At 34.5% G+C, this 16,061-nt stretch overlaps 2 protein-coding genes across 2 annotated transcripts; one reads left to right on the plus strand and one right to left on the minus strand.

Annotated features, from left to right (window-relative positions):
* Nucleotides 1-3,754: 3,754 nt before the first annotated feature.
* Nucleotides 3,755-5,887, minus strand: LOC142636757 (aquaporin TIP2-1). The gene is made up of 3 exons (XM_075811045.1): nucleotides 5,494-5,887; nucleotides 4,853-5,103; nucleotides 3,755-4,365 (listed from the first exon to the last, which is right to left on the minus strand). Exons 1-3 carry the CDS (start codon nucleotides 5,618-5,620, stop codon nucleotides 3,997-3,999), a joined length of 747 nt encoding a protein of 248 aa, XP_075667160.1. The 5' UTR covers nucleotides 5,621-5,887; the 3' UTR covers nucleotides 3,755-3,996.
* Nucleotides 5,888-13,344: 7,457 nt separating this feature from the next.
* LOC142636977 (protein JINGUBANG-like) lies at nucleotides 13,345-15,053 on the plus strand. Its single transcript, XM_075811272.1, has one exon. The coding sequence runs from the start codon at nucleotides 13,546-13,548 to the stop codon at nucleotides 14,893-14,895; it is 1,350 nt and encodes a 449-aa protein (XP_075667387.1). The 5' UTR covers nucleotides 13,345-13,545; the 3' UTR covers nucleotides 14,896-15,053.
* The last annotated feature ends 1,008 nt before the right edge of the window (nucleotides 15,054-16,061 follow it).

Here is a 16,061-nt window from a genome sequence, read left to right on the forward strand (position 1 = left end):
GAAGGATGTTCGAGGAGCTTAGGAAGGTAGCTCACTAGCTCCTGAATTAAGTAACAGTCACATCCGCATTAATTTAAATGTTCTCACTTTACAAAAAAATTTTCATTACAGAATGAATGGCTTGAATAGTGGGCTCATGCCCCAAAGGTCCATCTTCATCATCAAAAGGGTGGAGAAGACACATAATGAGACAAGTATCTCTTGATCCTCATCGTGACAGCCTACTACTGAGGAGAAGGCTTGGGGTTATAAATAGAGGTTTTATGCACACATGGTGGGATATACCAAAATTAGAGAGAAAAAAGAGTTGATAGAATTTGTACTTGTTTTTGGATGTATGTATCCTAGGCAACAATAGTTCATCCTTGTTTATCAATAATAAACTTGTATTATTCAGCTTTTACTTTTGTTCAAATCTCCTATTGTGGATTGTTGGCTTCCCATCCATTACAAATTAGTTGTAATAATCAAGGGACAAAATGGGCTTTTGCCCTTTTTGCGAAAAAAATCAGCATGTTGCCCTCTTTCCCAAATTAATTAGGGAAATGCCCTTCTTGTGAAACTCGATTTTCTCAAAATCGAATTAAACTCTATAGCGACGTTTTTAAGAACTTATAGCGGCGTTTTGTAATTCGAGCTCCATGAAGTCGAGTTATAGGTAAAAAAAAAAAAAAACTTTCATGTAACTTGATTTCATGGAGGTCGAGTCACAAAACGCTGTTATAAGTCCTTAAAACGTCACTATAGGCTCTTTAAAACGTCGCTATAGGGCTCTAGAAATTTTTTTTTTGAAACTTGATTTTGAGAAAATCGAGTTTCAAAAAATGGGCATTTTCCTAATTAGTTTGGAAAATAGGGCATTTGCCCTTTTTTTTTTTTGTTCAAAATGGGCATTTGCCCATTTTCGCCAATGATCAAGTATTGATTTAGAGCCTAGGTTTTTAGTTAGTTTTAGACTGCCACACTATTTATTATGTTATTTGAAGTGACACAAACTACATTTATTATTATATTAGTTTGTAAACTTTTTGTAATGAAATTAGAAGTAGATTTTTATTTATTTAAAATCAGAAAAGATCTTAAATACTTTTCTCCACATTTTTGCTCATTGCCTTTTTGGTAAAACATTGTCATTAACATGATCTATGAGCAGAATAAAAGTTATCGAATAGGAAAATGTCAAAATCGCAACTAGATGATATTGGTGTCATATTGTAAGGATTGGTCAATTGCAAGATGAAAATTTTCAAAATTACTACCAATTTTATTATAAAAAAACACTTACAAACTGACATGACAATAAATATTATTGGTATCATATTAGTATAATAAATAAATTTATTAATTACTTTTTTTGTTATTTATTTAAAATGAATGTTTGTAAGATTGTTGTTGATTTCGTTACGGCCGAAGCATTTAGAAAATACTAAATTGTTTAGTAAATCGGAATGAGAAATCCCACCATTTAACTTCCCGAAAAATTTTGTTCCAATCATTCTAATTCATTCCGGTCATTTTCGAACAATATTCAAATTTCAATCGGAATGAATTTGCTCCTTAAAATATATATTTTTTTTAAAAATTATGTGGAAACTCTCTGAAACAAGAATTTCAATTAAAAATCTTACAACTAGCAAAAGTGATATCATACGCAATATAAACCTTTTGTTTTGTTTTAAAATGAAATGAAAACAACTCCTTTTTATTTGTTTAGGACCCAAAAAAAAAAAAAAAAAAAAAAAAACCTCATATTAAATCTTATCCAAACAACGCCGCAGAGAAACAAACAAATCTAAGACAAACTAAAACGGGAGAAATCGGATAAAGCCAATCAGGGAAAAGGCCAAGGTAGTATATGCATACAAGAGGAATTGATGCAGGATTAAAGGGGCTGTTTCACTTTCACATGGAAAACCATGTGAATCCATTGCTCCTATTTTACAAAATTATCCCCCTTTTTAGAGGAAAATTTTCCATATTTAAATTATTCAGTGGATGTACTCGAGAAATTCCCATATATAAATGTCATAGAATTTATGTTATGTAATGTAATGAGATATTATAATTTTTTTTTAATCATGTGATGTGATGATAATGTTAGAACTTAAGAATGCATATTATTTTTATATTTGATTATTTTGAAATTATAATTTTATGTTATACGTATATAATTATGTATGTTAATTATAGATTCGTATGTTAGAATTTGTTGGTACCGAAATATATCATTCCAATTGACAATATTGATTTATATAGTAAAATTTATAAGGTAAAACTTAGGTACAATATCTTATATGCAATTCCTTAAGTTCCCAATTAAATAACCTCACGTGACAAATTTATTCAACTCAGCCCAAACGGAGTGATATTCATCTTAATGGCAATGTGTCATCTCTATGGTTGCCCAAATCCTTCTGCTTGAATCTCAAAGCCGTGACCAAAACCAACTCATGGCAGCCAAAAACCTAGAAAAGCCATGACTAACCCACAGCCACTGAAACCCAGCAATGCACAGGCCATTGTCATCTCTTCCTACCACCCAAACCTAGCAATCCACTATCACGGCCGCCCAAACAACCACCATAGATTTGCTGATCATGAGTTTGAAATCAAGTTTGGTGAGTATTTTGGTATAGACCTTGGGTTTGAAATCGGGTACAGATTTGCATTGGCCTCACCATCGAGTCCAAATCTCAGACAGATTTGATTAAGGCTTGACACTAGTGTCTAGAACTTCAATTATGACATTGTGAGAGGCTTGGATGAGGACTTGAGTGTCGTGGCTGTTGGAGTTAGTCTGAGTGTTATGGTTTTTTATTTTATTTTTATCAATTGAGATCCATTGTCGTTAAGCTAAGTTTGACGCAGTTTGGTTTGAGTTGAATAAATTTATTATATGAGCTGATTTAATTGGGGAGCCTAAGGAGTCACGTGTATTATACGTAAGTTTTGCACAAATTTATAGCATCCGTATATACTCTAAAGAGATTTGAGACCACATGGGTAAAAGGTTCGAATCATAAATGATTTTTATTTTTTAATAAACAAACAGTGAAAGGACCAAAAGCGCAAGCCTAACATGGGAGATGGTATTAGGTGTAAAAGGCAATGGTCATAGGTGGGAGTAGTGTTACACTTATCCTGTTTAACACATAATTTTCACTCAACTCAGAGCTATAGCAATAATGTGTTTTAACTCAGGACCAAGGTTTTAAATTTCGTTTCATTTTGATCGGAATATTCCATTTTGGTTTAAATTTTGGTCAGTTTTGGTGTTTTGGACGAATTTTGGCGGTTCCTATCTCTCAATTTTGGACTATTTTGGATTGTATTGAATTTTTTTTTTTTTTAACATTGAAGTCCAAATTTATCATTTGACTCATTTTATTTACATATCATATTTTAAATTATATGTTGGTTAATTAGATACAGTAAAATATGAAGTTATAAATGAATATTTGTGTGTGCATATATATCTACTACATAATCTTGAAACGATGCAACAGTACCGAAATATCATGTTGTAAATGTCAATTCGGAACAAAATTCAAAACCTTATCCAGGATAAGATAAAATAAAAATAAAAAACGAAAAAAAAAAAATCTAGACCAAAAAAAAAAATGATTTGACCCGAAACCTCAAGTAAAAGTTGTAGCCATAATTTGCATATGTCCAAAGGAGTCGGTTGCATTATTGCAAAAATGGGCCATCCTCCACCCCTCCATAACAGACACAAGACGAGAAAAGCAAACCATACAGAACAATGTGTTGTTGGCTGCACATCACCAACTCCATCCATATTCATAAAGCAACGAACGATCTAAACAACTGAATCAAACAAAGCTTTACAAGGATATAAATAGAAGATGAAACTAATATAAATTAAGAAAAATAAAATAAAAGGACAGAAGATAGAGCAAAAATTGCTTCTCCTCTCCTTTATTACAAAGAGACATACCATACGGACAAAAGAACACTAACAATTTTTCAATCAAATCAATACTCATTGGACAGAGGTGCATGTTCATGGTGCATGAACACGTTGCCATAGATAAGCCCAGCTAAGCCACCACCAATTAGGGGTCCAACCCAGTAGATCCAGTTGTCTTGGAAGTCACCGCTAGCGACAGCCGGCCCAAAGGAGCGAGCCGGGTTCATTGATCCACCGGAGAATGGGCCGGCAGCCAAGATGTTTGCACCAACAATGAAACCAATGGCAATGGGTGCAATTGTGCCTAGTGAACCCTTCTTGGGGTCAGCTGCTGTTGCATAGACAGTGTAAACCAAAGCAAAGGTAATGATAATCTCCATCACCACTCCTTCAATGGCTCCAACTCCCGCAGCAAGGCTGTGGATGGGAATTGCCTGAAAAAAGAAGTAACATCGATTTGGTGTTAATTTAGCTTTACTTGAGAAGGAAGGAAGAGAATTATAGAACATATAAGGAATTTTTTTGAATCGTGATCCTCTGTCGATCCCAATATGTAATTAAACTTCATTATTTGCTAAATCAACCACATTTTGCACGCGTCCTATTTATTTATCTTCCTTGTAAAGTAACCATAATTTAAAGAAAAAAAAATCGGTCATATGATATGCTACTATTAATAAAGTATAAAGTGAAGCACTTTTAGTGGTGCCAGAAGATTTTTTGTTCAAAGTTTGGTCAGATAACCACAAACACATGTTTTGGCTAAGGTCATATATAGTTGCCCTTGTTTTGTGTATAGGGTCTTCAATTTGGAAGGACAATACTGTCATTGCATGTACTATAAAGCGATATTAACCACATAGAAAGTGTTTGGGGTGCCAAAAATTGAAAGAAAAAAAAATCTTATCAAACAAAACTTACCAAGCCTCCAGTGACTGCCTTGAGAAGGAAACATGCAACAATGGAGCCAAGAAGTTGAGCAATCCAGTAGAAGATGCCAGTAAGGATTGTGATTTGGCCACCAAGTGCCAATCCAAAGGTGACGGCAGGGTTAACATGGCCACCTGAGATGTTGGCACCAACTGCGACTGCAACAAAGAGAGCAAAGCCATGGCAGATAGCAATGGCTACTAGCCCCTCTGGATCAAGTGCCGCATTGGATGTCAACTTATCTGTCAAAAAAAAAAAAAAAAGATGTAAGAATTAATGTAAAAGTGGGGAAAAAAAAGACAAAAATTACTTATTGTTATGCATCCAAAGCTCTCGCTCTCTCATGGCCACAACCTAACCAACAACAATAAGTCTAACAACCAAACCTTAATCTTACAATGAATCATCAACAGACTAGTCAACATCTGCAACATAGCTGAATCCTCATATAGGTTTATTTATCCCATAAAAAATAAATTATATAGATTTATGATCCAATGATCAACAAGAGTTCGAAATATTTCCATGTTATGAAAAGAACAGAACAAAGAAATTAAATTGAAATGTCATCTTTAGCTCAAGCAGTGTGCTAGAGGGACAGCCATGTAAAGAAAAGAGAGAGGAGAACTAACTGTAAGCTATAGCCGAACCAACACCAGCAAAAACAAAGAGCAAGGTTGAGATGAACTCAGCAAGATAGGCCTTGAAAGAGCCCAAACTAAAGGAGTCATCAAATCGACCAAAGGCAATCCTGGCCATTTTTTGGTTTAACTAAGTGCTATAGCTATTGGAGACGGAGTACTTGGGAGGGAGGATAAGGATAGAGAGAATATATGGTTGAGATAGCAAAAATGGCTTTTCTAGGTCACATATAAATACTAGAAAGATGTGCAATATAATATAAGCTATATTAGGGTATAGATCATGAGTTATTCATACTAATTAATATTGTTTATTGAGAAGATAAAAAAGGAATATGGAAAGTGTACACAATATCCATGCACATCCAATCTGGTTATTTTCTGTGGTCTTAGCTGTCACTAACATGCTTTAATGGAAATGTCCGGAAGCACATCAATGATTTCACCATGTGAGACTGATGAGAGTGAGAGGGAGAGAGAGAGCAAAAGTTGTGGCATTTTGGTGGGGGGGTTGTTTTTACGAAGAAAATAATAATGATAAAAGAGAATAGACATGAGGGCATGACCTTCTTTGGCCCACAGATTGCACCGACCAATGGCTCCATGTCCCAAATTAATATGGCAAGAAGTTGTGGCATTTGAAAAATGAGTGGATAGGATTAACATTTTTTATTTTTTATTTTTTAAGTGGTTTGTTTAGGCTTAAAATATAGACAAGTGGCCTTCTTTAATTGGCTGTGGATAAAGAAGAATCTTAAGCTTTAGCCTGTTTGTTGGTTTATTAGCTTGGAATTATTATTATTATTATTTTTTTCTTTCAAGAGACAGAAGCTTGGAATAATTATGATTAATTGTGCTTTTATCAATTCTGTTAATTATTTGATGATAACTTTTTTTTTTTTTTGAGAAACATTTGATGATAACTTTAAAGGGTTTCTTTTTTCTTTTCTTATGTTTTTGTCTGCACGAGTAAAAGGTGGTTTTGGATATTCACCCATGTGATTCCATTGTCCTATTGGGAAGGCTCTAGCTCAATGAATTGTCCATCACTGAAACCGGCCTTTTACAGTTTTGGTGCTCCCACAAAATTGTTTAGCCAATCGAAGTGCACCACATCATTAATGGTGAATTCCTTTTAGTCTTTTACCGGAGAGGCAAACAAATTTTAGTTACCAAATAATCTTCCCCCTCAATTTACGTGATTGAATAATTGAGTGAGCTGTGTGGAGTGTAGTGGTCAAGCAACTCATTCACTTCGCCATAATGTTTGGGTTTGAATAGTATTGGGCTCATTAGTGCTGGGGTCGCAAGCCAACGAGGGAATCCCGTGGTATATTTTACTAAATAAGATTTTTCTTTTTTAATTTTTATAGGATGTGATTTACTTCTATGATTTTATCTTTTTTCTATTCAGCCAAATGTAAAAATAAAAATGATAATTGATTAAGCTTTTGCGCCCATTTTTTTATTCTCAAATCATATTAATTGTGTTGGAATCACAGGCAAATATATAGGCAATGCCCTTGAACATGAACTTGAAGCATGACGTGCTCTGTCTTAATTACTTGTTATGAACCACTAATCAAATGAGAGTACCAAATAACAAATGTTCTGAATTTTAAACTTCTCAAACTTCTAGACATTGAGTTAATGTTTCTCTAATTTTTGTCACGTATCTATTTATGCAAAACCTAACTATTGGAACTTTGTACACACTTTTTTTATTTTCACAATGTTTATGACTTTATGTAGCAATAACAAACGCAATTGTGATGTCAAATTAAAGTAACTATTGGTATGATATAAACTAATTGTTATCTTTGTTATACTTATATGTATGCGATGCCACAGAATAAGTTTATGTCATGCTGCCGAATGAATTATCTCACACTAGCGTAGTATATACTATATAGTGGCTTCTCATTGTTCGCATTAAATGTGTGATGCTTTGCTGGGACCAACATCATGGAAAGACAATATAATCATAGTACTTCGATGGTGAGAGTGACTGATCATGGCTGGTTCAGAGCATTCTCATATGTGTTTCGGTGTTTGATCAGCTAGGTCTGTTTGGGTATAATTTTTATAATAAAAAAATATATATATATTTATTTATTTTTTAGGTAGAAAATTGATAGATAGAATTTGGGCACATATTAGTGACTTAGAATGAAGATCAATAATGGGTGTAAACGCTTAAAAATTGTTGTTGGAAGAGTGGGACTTATAGAGAAAGAGGAATAGAAGGCAAAAGCAAAATTAATTACTTGGTTTGATTTGATGGCTTATGTCCACGACGTAAAGTTTTTAGTCATTGCGTTTTTATTAATATATGATGAATTATGTGTTTTAATGAATCTAACAATTCCCATTAAAAAAACAGAAAAAAGAAAAAAGAACCCGATAATATTAACTAAGTCTAAGCTTATCCTATAGATGATTGCATTGGTTGTGGATGACGTCACTAGAGATTGTACAAAACATATATATATGTATGTATCGAGAAACATGTCTTATCTTTATGAGGATAATGAGTGGGCACAGTCACCTGGTGAGGTCATTTACTTGATAAATAAGACTAAAGAGTACTGATATGGGTACATGTGAGTTTGCATTTTTTGAACATGGATTGGGTTGCACGACTTTTAAACCGAAAATGAAATGGGTGCAATGAAGCCTAGTCTTAGTCTGAGAGAAGGAACAATATATGGATCTCGATATTATGGGCTTCTCGCATGTTATAGGTAACTTTTGAGCTTCTTCCCTCAACCCCTTGCTTTTTTACATAGTCTACTCGACATGAATTAGGAGTTAGTTACCGTTGGTGACGATAAACTGTTTTAACATATATATTGTGTTGTGGTTGGGGCCATTGGGTTTTGCCATTATATATGGTGTTTCAAGGGCCTAGGGAAGATGAACTTTGACGTACTCTAATTTCATGTTAGAATTGACGGTGAAAGATTGAAAGTGATATAGAAAAGACAAATAGAAGGCCAATATTTAAATTAAACTCCCAAAAAAAAAAAATCGAGGGTGAAGTTAAAATTTATGTTCAATATTTGATACACTGATAGTATGGGATTTTTGGGGTTAGTGGATTCTTTATTGATTGTAGAAATTTATAAATAAATAAAAAAAAGCTTAAAAGATATAAGTTTTCAAATAATAAATTAAATATATATATATATATTTCTTTTTTTCTTTTTTTTTGAGAAGAATATATTGGTCTTACTTGTTGTTCTTGTATCATATAACTATAGTCTATATAACCTAGGTAGGTTCTATATACGTTCAATCCACCACACAAAAAGGCTGGAATTCCATTTTATCAAATATTTATATTTCATAGAAGTTCTAAGTATATACTTTAATAAAATTTTGTTAAAATTTGCTCAAATTCAAAAAGTAGTGTCGTTATTTATTTTAACTAATTTTAATCAATATGATAAATATTTTACTATTAAAGTTGGTTTATTATAAATTTTAATAATAATAAATATTTTTTTTTTGCAGTAATAAATAGTTTTAATCAAATAATATAACACTATGTAAATCTTCAAAAATACGAAAAATTGAGTTTTCACTAGATAACGTTTGCTACCTATTTTATATTCAATTTCAATTAAATTATTGAAATATTTTCTATAGCTTTCATAAAAAAATTTATTAACATCACATAGACATAGTTTTTTTTTTTTTTTTTTTTTGAGAAAAAGGTAAAGGCACTTTATTACTGAAAAACATCATCCAAGTTCGGTGGTAGTTCTTCCAACCACACATCAATATCTGCAGATGAAACTACTCTTCGAGCGAGGACATGAGCTAATCATTACCCTTACACTTAACATGTAAAAAACTACAAGAAACAGAAGAGGACAAAAATCTAATGTCATCAATAACATGACCATACATTGTACGAACTGGTCTAGTCCTATTAATTGCTTGAATAACTCGCAAAGAATCACCTTCAAACACCATCTGTTGAATGCTGATTTCATTGGCAAAAGTAATTGCTCTCTGTGCAGCTAAGGCCTCCACCAAATCTACAGAGCCCGGATATCGCACTTTCTGACTCAAGAAAGCGATGATCTGTCCCTCCCAATTTCTAATGACCACCCCAATTCCTGCACTAACCTGATTAACAAACACAGCACCATCGAAATTAATTTTATAAAGACCAGGATCAGGCGGCTTCCACCACAAATCCTCACTTCGAACAACTACCCGATGAACCTACGACTGCACCTCCCAAAATTCATGAAGGAGCTCTGAAGCTCATTGGACAACTTCATCAACCTGCCATGTGGTTTGCCCCACGCACATCCTGCTACGCCACTCCCAGATGCTCCACGCAACCATAACAAACCGTGCAAACAAATCAAAAGAACCATGTAAGCACAGGAATTGAACGATATCTGCAAAGATAGAAAATTTCTTAGTTCGAAGAAAATCAAAACGCACATCAGTTTGCCAGATAGCTCGCGCGACCTCACAATACCACAAGGCATGAATACTGTCTTCAAGGCAAACACTACATACATCACAACAACCTTCAGACACCATTTGACGCTTATGCAGATTGATTTTTGTGGGCAAAGAATTTCGAACCGCTCTCCACATTGAAATGCCTAACTTTATTAGGTACCCTAAGCTTCCAAATGCCATTGCATATCCTCTTCCCTGCCTCCATATTCAACAGACTAGCCTGCTCTTGTCGCTGAAACATAGATAGCATCTGATAAGCACTTTTAACCGTATACTCCCCATCAAGCGACAAAGGCCAGATCAAAGCATCAGCAACTCCAAACGAGCCAACAAGGATACTTTTAATAGTTGTTGCTTCCCACAGAAAAAAATGCTGATCAATAAGAGTCTCATTCCAAATTGTAGAACCTGGAAGGAACAAATCACTAACCATTTGCAGTGAAAGATCCCGTTGCGGTGAAATAACTCTACAACCCCCTTCAGAAGGCAGCCAACAATGCCACCATATATCAATATTCCGCCCATTGCCCACTCTCTACCGTGCACCCCTCAAGACCCCCTCTCTAGCTTGTAAAATACTTTTCCAAGCAAAGGAGCAACAAGGAGTTACCTTCGCATCAAAGATATTGCCCAAGGGAAAATATTTAGCCCGTAAAACCTTGAAAGCTAGAGAATTTCTCACATGAAAAAGTTGCCAAACTTGCTTACCTAACATAGCATCATTGAACACGCTCATGTCTCGAAAAACCATACCTCCCACCGATTTTGAAGAGCAAAGCGTTTCCCATTTAACCCAATGGATTTTCTTGGAATTCTCTGAATAACCCCACCAAAACTTTCGAATCATCACTTCTATATCCTTAAGGAGACCAATGGGAAGCCGAAAAACACTCATAGAATACGTCGGAATGGATTGAATTACAACTTTAATCATCACTTCCTTACCCACATAGACATAGTATTAATTATCTATTTTGTATAAATTAATGGTGCATTTTCAATATGTCAAGTTAAACTTTAAAAAAAAAATTAAAGATGAAAATTTTATTTCATTTACAAAGTATGTTAAAATAGTAATAATGAGGAAAAGAAAAGCCATAGGTTAACAAACTATTTAAATATGCTAGTAGACATGAATACAAAAACCGAGTTTGTATTATGCTTTTGTATTAGAACCATTTTTCCTCTCTTTTTTGTGTGTTTCTAAAAATTTTTAAAAAAAAAATTCTCTATTTCCCTTCCATCTAGATACATTCATCATCTTTGAGTAAAAGCATAATGGGCGAGAGTCTTTGGTCTCTGGTCTTTGCTGCATTATTAGAGCTCTACACATAATGGATATAGCAGTCCAAGCGCTACAACAGCCCAACAGCATTTTATTATTAATTATTATATCATCAATGTCATGGCCCCATGAAGAAAGAGAAAGATTTTGAGCATTACTTCAATGGTGATCCAACAAGGGCATCCTTTAAAGACCATATTACTCATTCCTTAAACCCAAGTCTCATACAAAATCAGCGGTGGCAAGTAACAAGTGACATCAAGAGCTTGGGAAAAACCCCTTGCCCTCTGCTCAATACCCACTATTGCCCTTACGATAGTGGCAGTCTAAGGTTTTTTTTCTTTTCTTTTTTTCTCTAAGATAGTTATTAAGAGCATTATTCATATTAGTTCATATAAAATGGCATAAGGGCCAAAATTTACACAAACAGCCACCAAAATTACCCACATCAGCTTATGTATTATTGCGCAAAATGCATCTGTTGTAATATTAACCATGCAAATATACAGAGTAACTATTTATATGTAATTATATATATATATATATATATATATATATATATATATAGAGAGAGAGAGAGAGAGATAGAGAGAGAGAGAGAGAGAGAGAGAGAGAGAGAGATTGATAAAATGTCCTAAAATATACATAGTTACTATTTATATGTAATTAAAAGGGACATTTTAGGACAATATACACTTGAAAGTGCTTACACCATGTTTCGAACAGAACAATTAAATTCCTCCCACGAATGCACGGCCTCTAAAGCAAAGCAAGGCAAGAGCGCAACTGTGGTGGAAGCATCTCTAGAAACTTTAAAGAGTTGCAAATAAAATTTGAGTTTTTATTGTGAAGAACATGTAAAAATCTGTTGCCTAGATACAAAGACTAACTTATTTAGGCCAAAGATTCTCTCTAACTTGACCTGAATTGAATTGTGATGGACGTGGAGAAGATCAAGATCGAGGATATCACCCAGGCTACATCTATAATCTATATGTATATATATGGTCTTGCTCCTTAGCTACCAAGACATGGGAGATAACTTATCTTCTTAAGACGATGATTTTGTCTCTTGTGATTGAAAATACTGTAAAGTTGGCTAGGACATGTTAGCTTGTAAGAAAGATAGCTTAAAAGCAATGATCTGAAAGTTATCTCGACAAATTCATAGCTTCAGTAGTATTGGTTAGTATATTATTTTACTTTTTCTATACCGATTTTTACATTATTTTTTCTTCTTGTTGTAAATATCCTGATATAATCATGGCTGGTTGATGCGTTTTATTGAGTAGTTGAGTGGCATAAAAAACATAAAACCATGCAATAAGGTATATGGGTGGGTAGGTTGGATGAGTCTTAAATCTTAGTTATGGGCTGAAGAAAGATTTTGAGAGCCATTGGGTCAGAAGTAGCATATCAAAATAGTAGTATGTTCTAGGCTCTCTCTAATTTGTGTTTAAATATATTGATTTATGGTGATGATGACAGAAAAAAACTATAATGACAATTACCTTGAACTTTGTATGTATGCGCAGTGTATAGACTTATCTAATGATTGTATATACATATAGGTTTGAGATTTGAGAATTGTGATCTACTCATACATATCAATGATATCATATAGAAGACTGGATAGCATAACAGTGAAAATGTACCCAGAAATTATATCAAACACAATTTTGCACTTGCAATATCATTTTCATTTACTATTCTTGTCTAGGAGTTTGGTTTATTTACTATCATTGAGTAGGTGCTTGGACCAACTATCCCAAAAGTTTTTTTTTTATATATGTCGTGCTAACTGGTAGCTCAAACCATTATTCACAAAGTTAATTAAATTGGAACCTTATTCAAACCCAAAATTTCTCTCTTATGAGTTCTTAGATTATTATAGTTATCAATTGTTTTGATTCTTGAGTTTTCATTTATTGTTTGTTTCTCATAGAAGTATTATTTGCTTTACAAGCTTAATATATATGAGCTCCATATTCTAGTGGTGTTTGCTTGTGGGGGTAATAGAAAATTTATTGAATATCAAATCACACTGGTCACTAGGCCCACTACTCCTAAATCTTACCTGTTTATACTTAGTTTTCCTTCTCTTTCTTTAGTTTTGGCTCTACATTGTTATAGCAAAGTTCAATGTACTAAAGAGCCAAAAATACTGGTCCCCCAGACAATCTGAACAAAATATTTAACAGTCCTAACCAGATTTGAACAACCCCCATTCAGTTTTCACAACATAGGACCTTTGTCTATGATCATCTACCATGGAATCTCATGGTGAAGTAGACCTAAGGAGCTTCATGGATGAAGAAAGGAGGAACATCAATTTACCAAGGAGACTCTCTTTTGGTGCTCATCAAAATTCAGCTGAGCCTAGAATGCAGTTTACTTCTCCAAGGCCATCTTCTGCTTCAGAAACATCAATCCCAATACGACCAATGAGCCCGGAGACACCATGGACACTCTCCCCGGTGCGAACATCTCCCACTCAACCTCTTCTTTATCATTGCATAGCCTCTCTCCATCGCCATGAAGGTAACATTTTCTCTATCACACTCACAAAAGATTTTATATTCACTGGCTCTGAAAGTAAACGCATCCATGTCTGGAAGCAACCAGACTGCACTGAAATGGGTTACATAAGGGCTAATTCTGGTCAAGTTCGTGCCATCTTGGCTTGTGGAAGAATGCTATTTACCACACATAGTGACTGCAAAATTCGCGTATGGAATGTGTCAATCACAGACAATTTTCGACCAAAGAAGATCACTACCTTGCCTCAAAGAAAATCTTTTTTCTTTTTTCCAAGAAAGAGCACACTCCAACACAGAAACATTATTTCTTGCCTAGCATACAACCATGAAGAAAAGCTGTTATATACAGGTTCATGGGACAGAACAGTTAAGGCCTGGAATATCTCTGAAAAGCATTGTGTGGATTCCTTTGTGGCTCATGATGGTCATGTCAACGCAATTGTTATCAATGAACATGATGGGTGTGTTTTCACTTGCTCCTCTGATGGTTCAGTGAAGATATGGAGAAGGGTGTTTGGTGAAAGCTCTCATATTCTCACCATGACACTAAAGTTTCAACTTTCACCAGTTAATGCCTTGGCTTTGAGCCTGTCACAACGCACTTGCTTGCTCTACTCTGGCTCCTCAGATGGGCTTATAAACTTTTGGGAGAAGGAAAAGATGTCTGGGAGATATAACCATGGAGGGTTTTTACAAGGTCATCATTTTGCTATTCTTTGCTTAATAGCCATAGGTGACTTAGTCTTTAGTGGTTCCGAGGATTCAACAATCAGGGTATGGAGGAGAGAGGAAGGAAATTGCTTACATTCATGTCTTTCAGTCATTGAAGGACATCATGGGCCAGTGAGATGCTTAGCTGCTTCTTTAGAGTCAGATAACCTGGTTAAGAGTTTGTTGATTTATAGTGCTAGCTTGGATCAAACTTTTAAGGTATGGAGGGTCAAAATTTATCCCACTGAGAAGGCACACTTGGAGGACCCAGTGAAAGATCAGCAAAGAGAAGCTGTGGAGTTTGAGATGAGTCCAGTTCTGTCACCATCATGGGTAGAGAAGAAGCTTCAAGGAGATCATTTTCAGTAGGAGAGGCAGTAGCTGGAAACAATCCAGACCATGTAAGGTTTAGTTTAGTATGATTTTGTGATTAATAAAATTGAATCTAATTTGTTTTCTAGTTACAAAATCTCCTTGTAGTAATGAATTTTGAAGAGGTTCAATTAAGAGGCTTTTAAGTTTTAACTAGTTTTTTCTGGTATTGTCCATGTGCACTCACCAGCTGCACTGGTAATCAATAAAATTTGGGACCAACTTTTGTGACATAGAGAAATTTAACACTCCATTCACATCATTCTTAATTCATCATATGCATACGTGTGGCACATGTGACTGACTGATGGCTTAGAAACAGTTATAAGCGTTTATTTCACTGTAGATTCTTTCAAGACTTCCACCAATTGCAATTAAAGACTTTGTGTACACACTTCATCACATTTAACTTTATTTTCCATTAGCTTTTACCTCTTTTCGAAAATTTGTGATTGTTGCTAATTACTTGAAGCAATAAGGAGTGTGACTTCTGCACACACCAGAATATAATATGAAATATCAAAAGAAAATAAAATTGGTGGATAGAAACACAGAAGTTGAGCAAAATGGCTGAGAACATTCTGTAATAATAGAATACCTCTTTCTTTGGGGTGTTTGTCAGGGGATAGTGTAGGACACTCGCTATAGTGCAGTCAGTAATTACCACCTACATTTGGGATATTTAGATACTGGCAACGTAAAAAAAATGAGCAAGACATGCTTTGCACGGTGATACCTTGCGGGTTGAATAATTCCAACTCCATGATTTAAAATTGAAACGCAAATTTTCCCTTCCTTTTGCAATTACAGTAGCAGGAAAAATGTGCAGACAAAGCAAAGGGGAAAAAAAATCAATAACCAAGAATATAGTCTCTATTTGAGCTACTATCAGATGATGAGTTCCAATACACAATTTTGGCAAAGAATTAAGTCTAATAATCATAATCAACCTGCAGACATCTTATTTGAGCTACTATCAGATGATGAGTTCCAATACACAATTCAAGCAAGATTTATCATGCTGGTACAGATAGAGTTTAGTTTCTACTTTGACTTGAATTTCCCTCTCAAATTTGGTTGTTTAAGCAATGCCCTTTGAGGAGGCCCAGGGCTCAAAGTCAAACACAAGTATTTTATGCAACATAATTCCAAGTTTCAAATCA

The sequence above is a fragment of the Castanea sativa genome, chromosome 5, assembly GCF_040712315.1.
Source record: "Castanea sativa cultivar Marrone di Chiusa Pesio chromosome 5, ASM4071231v1".
NCBI classification, from domain to species: Eukaryota; Viridiplantae; Streptophyta; class Magnoliopsida; order Fagales; family Fagaceae; genus Castanea; species Castanea sativa.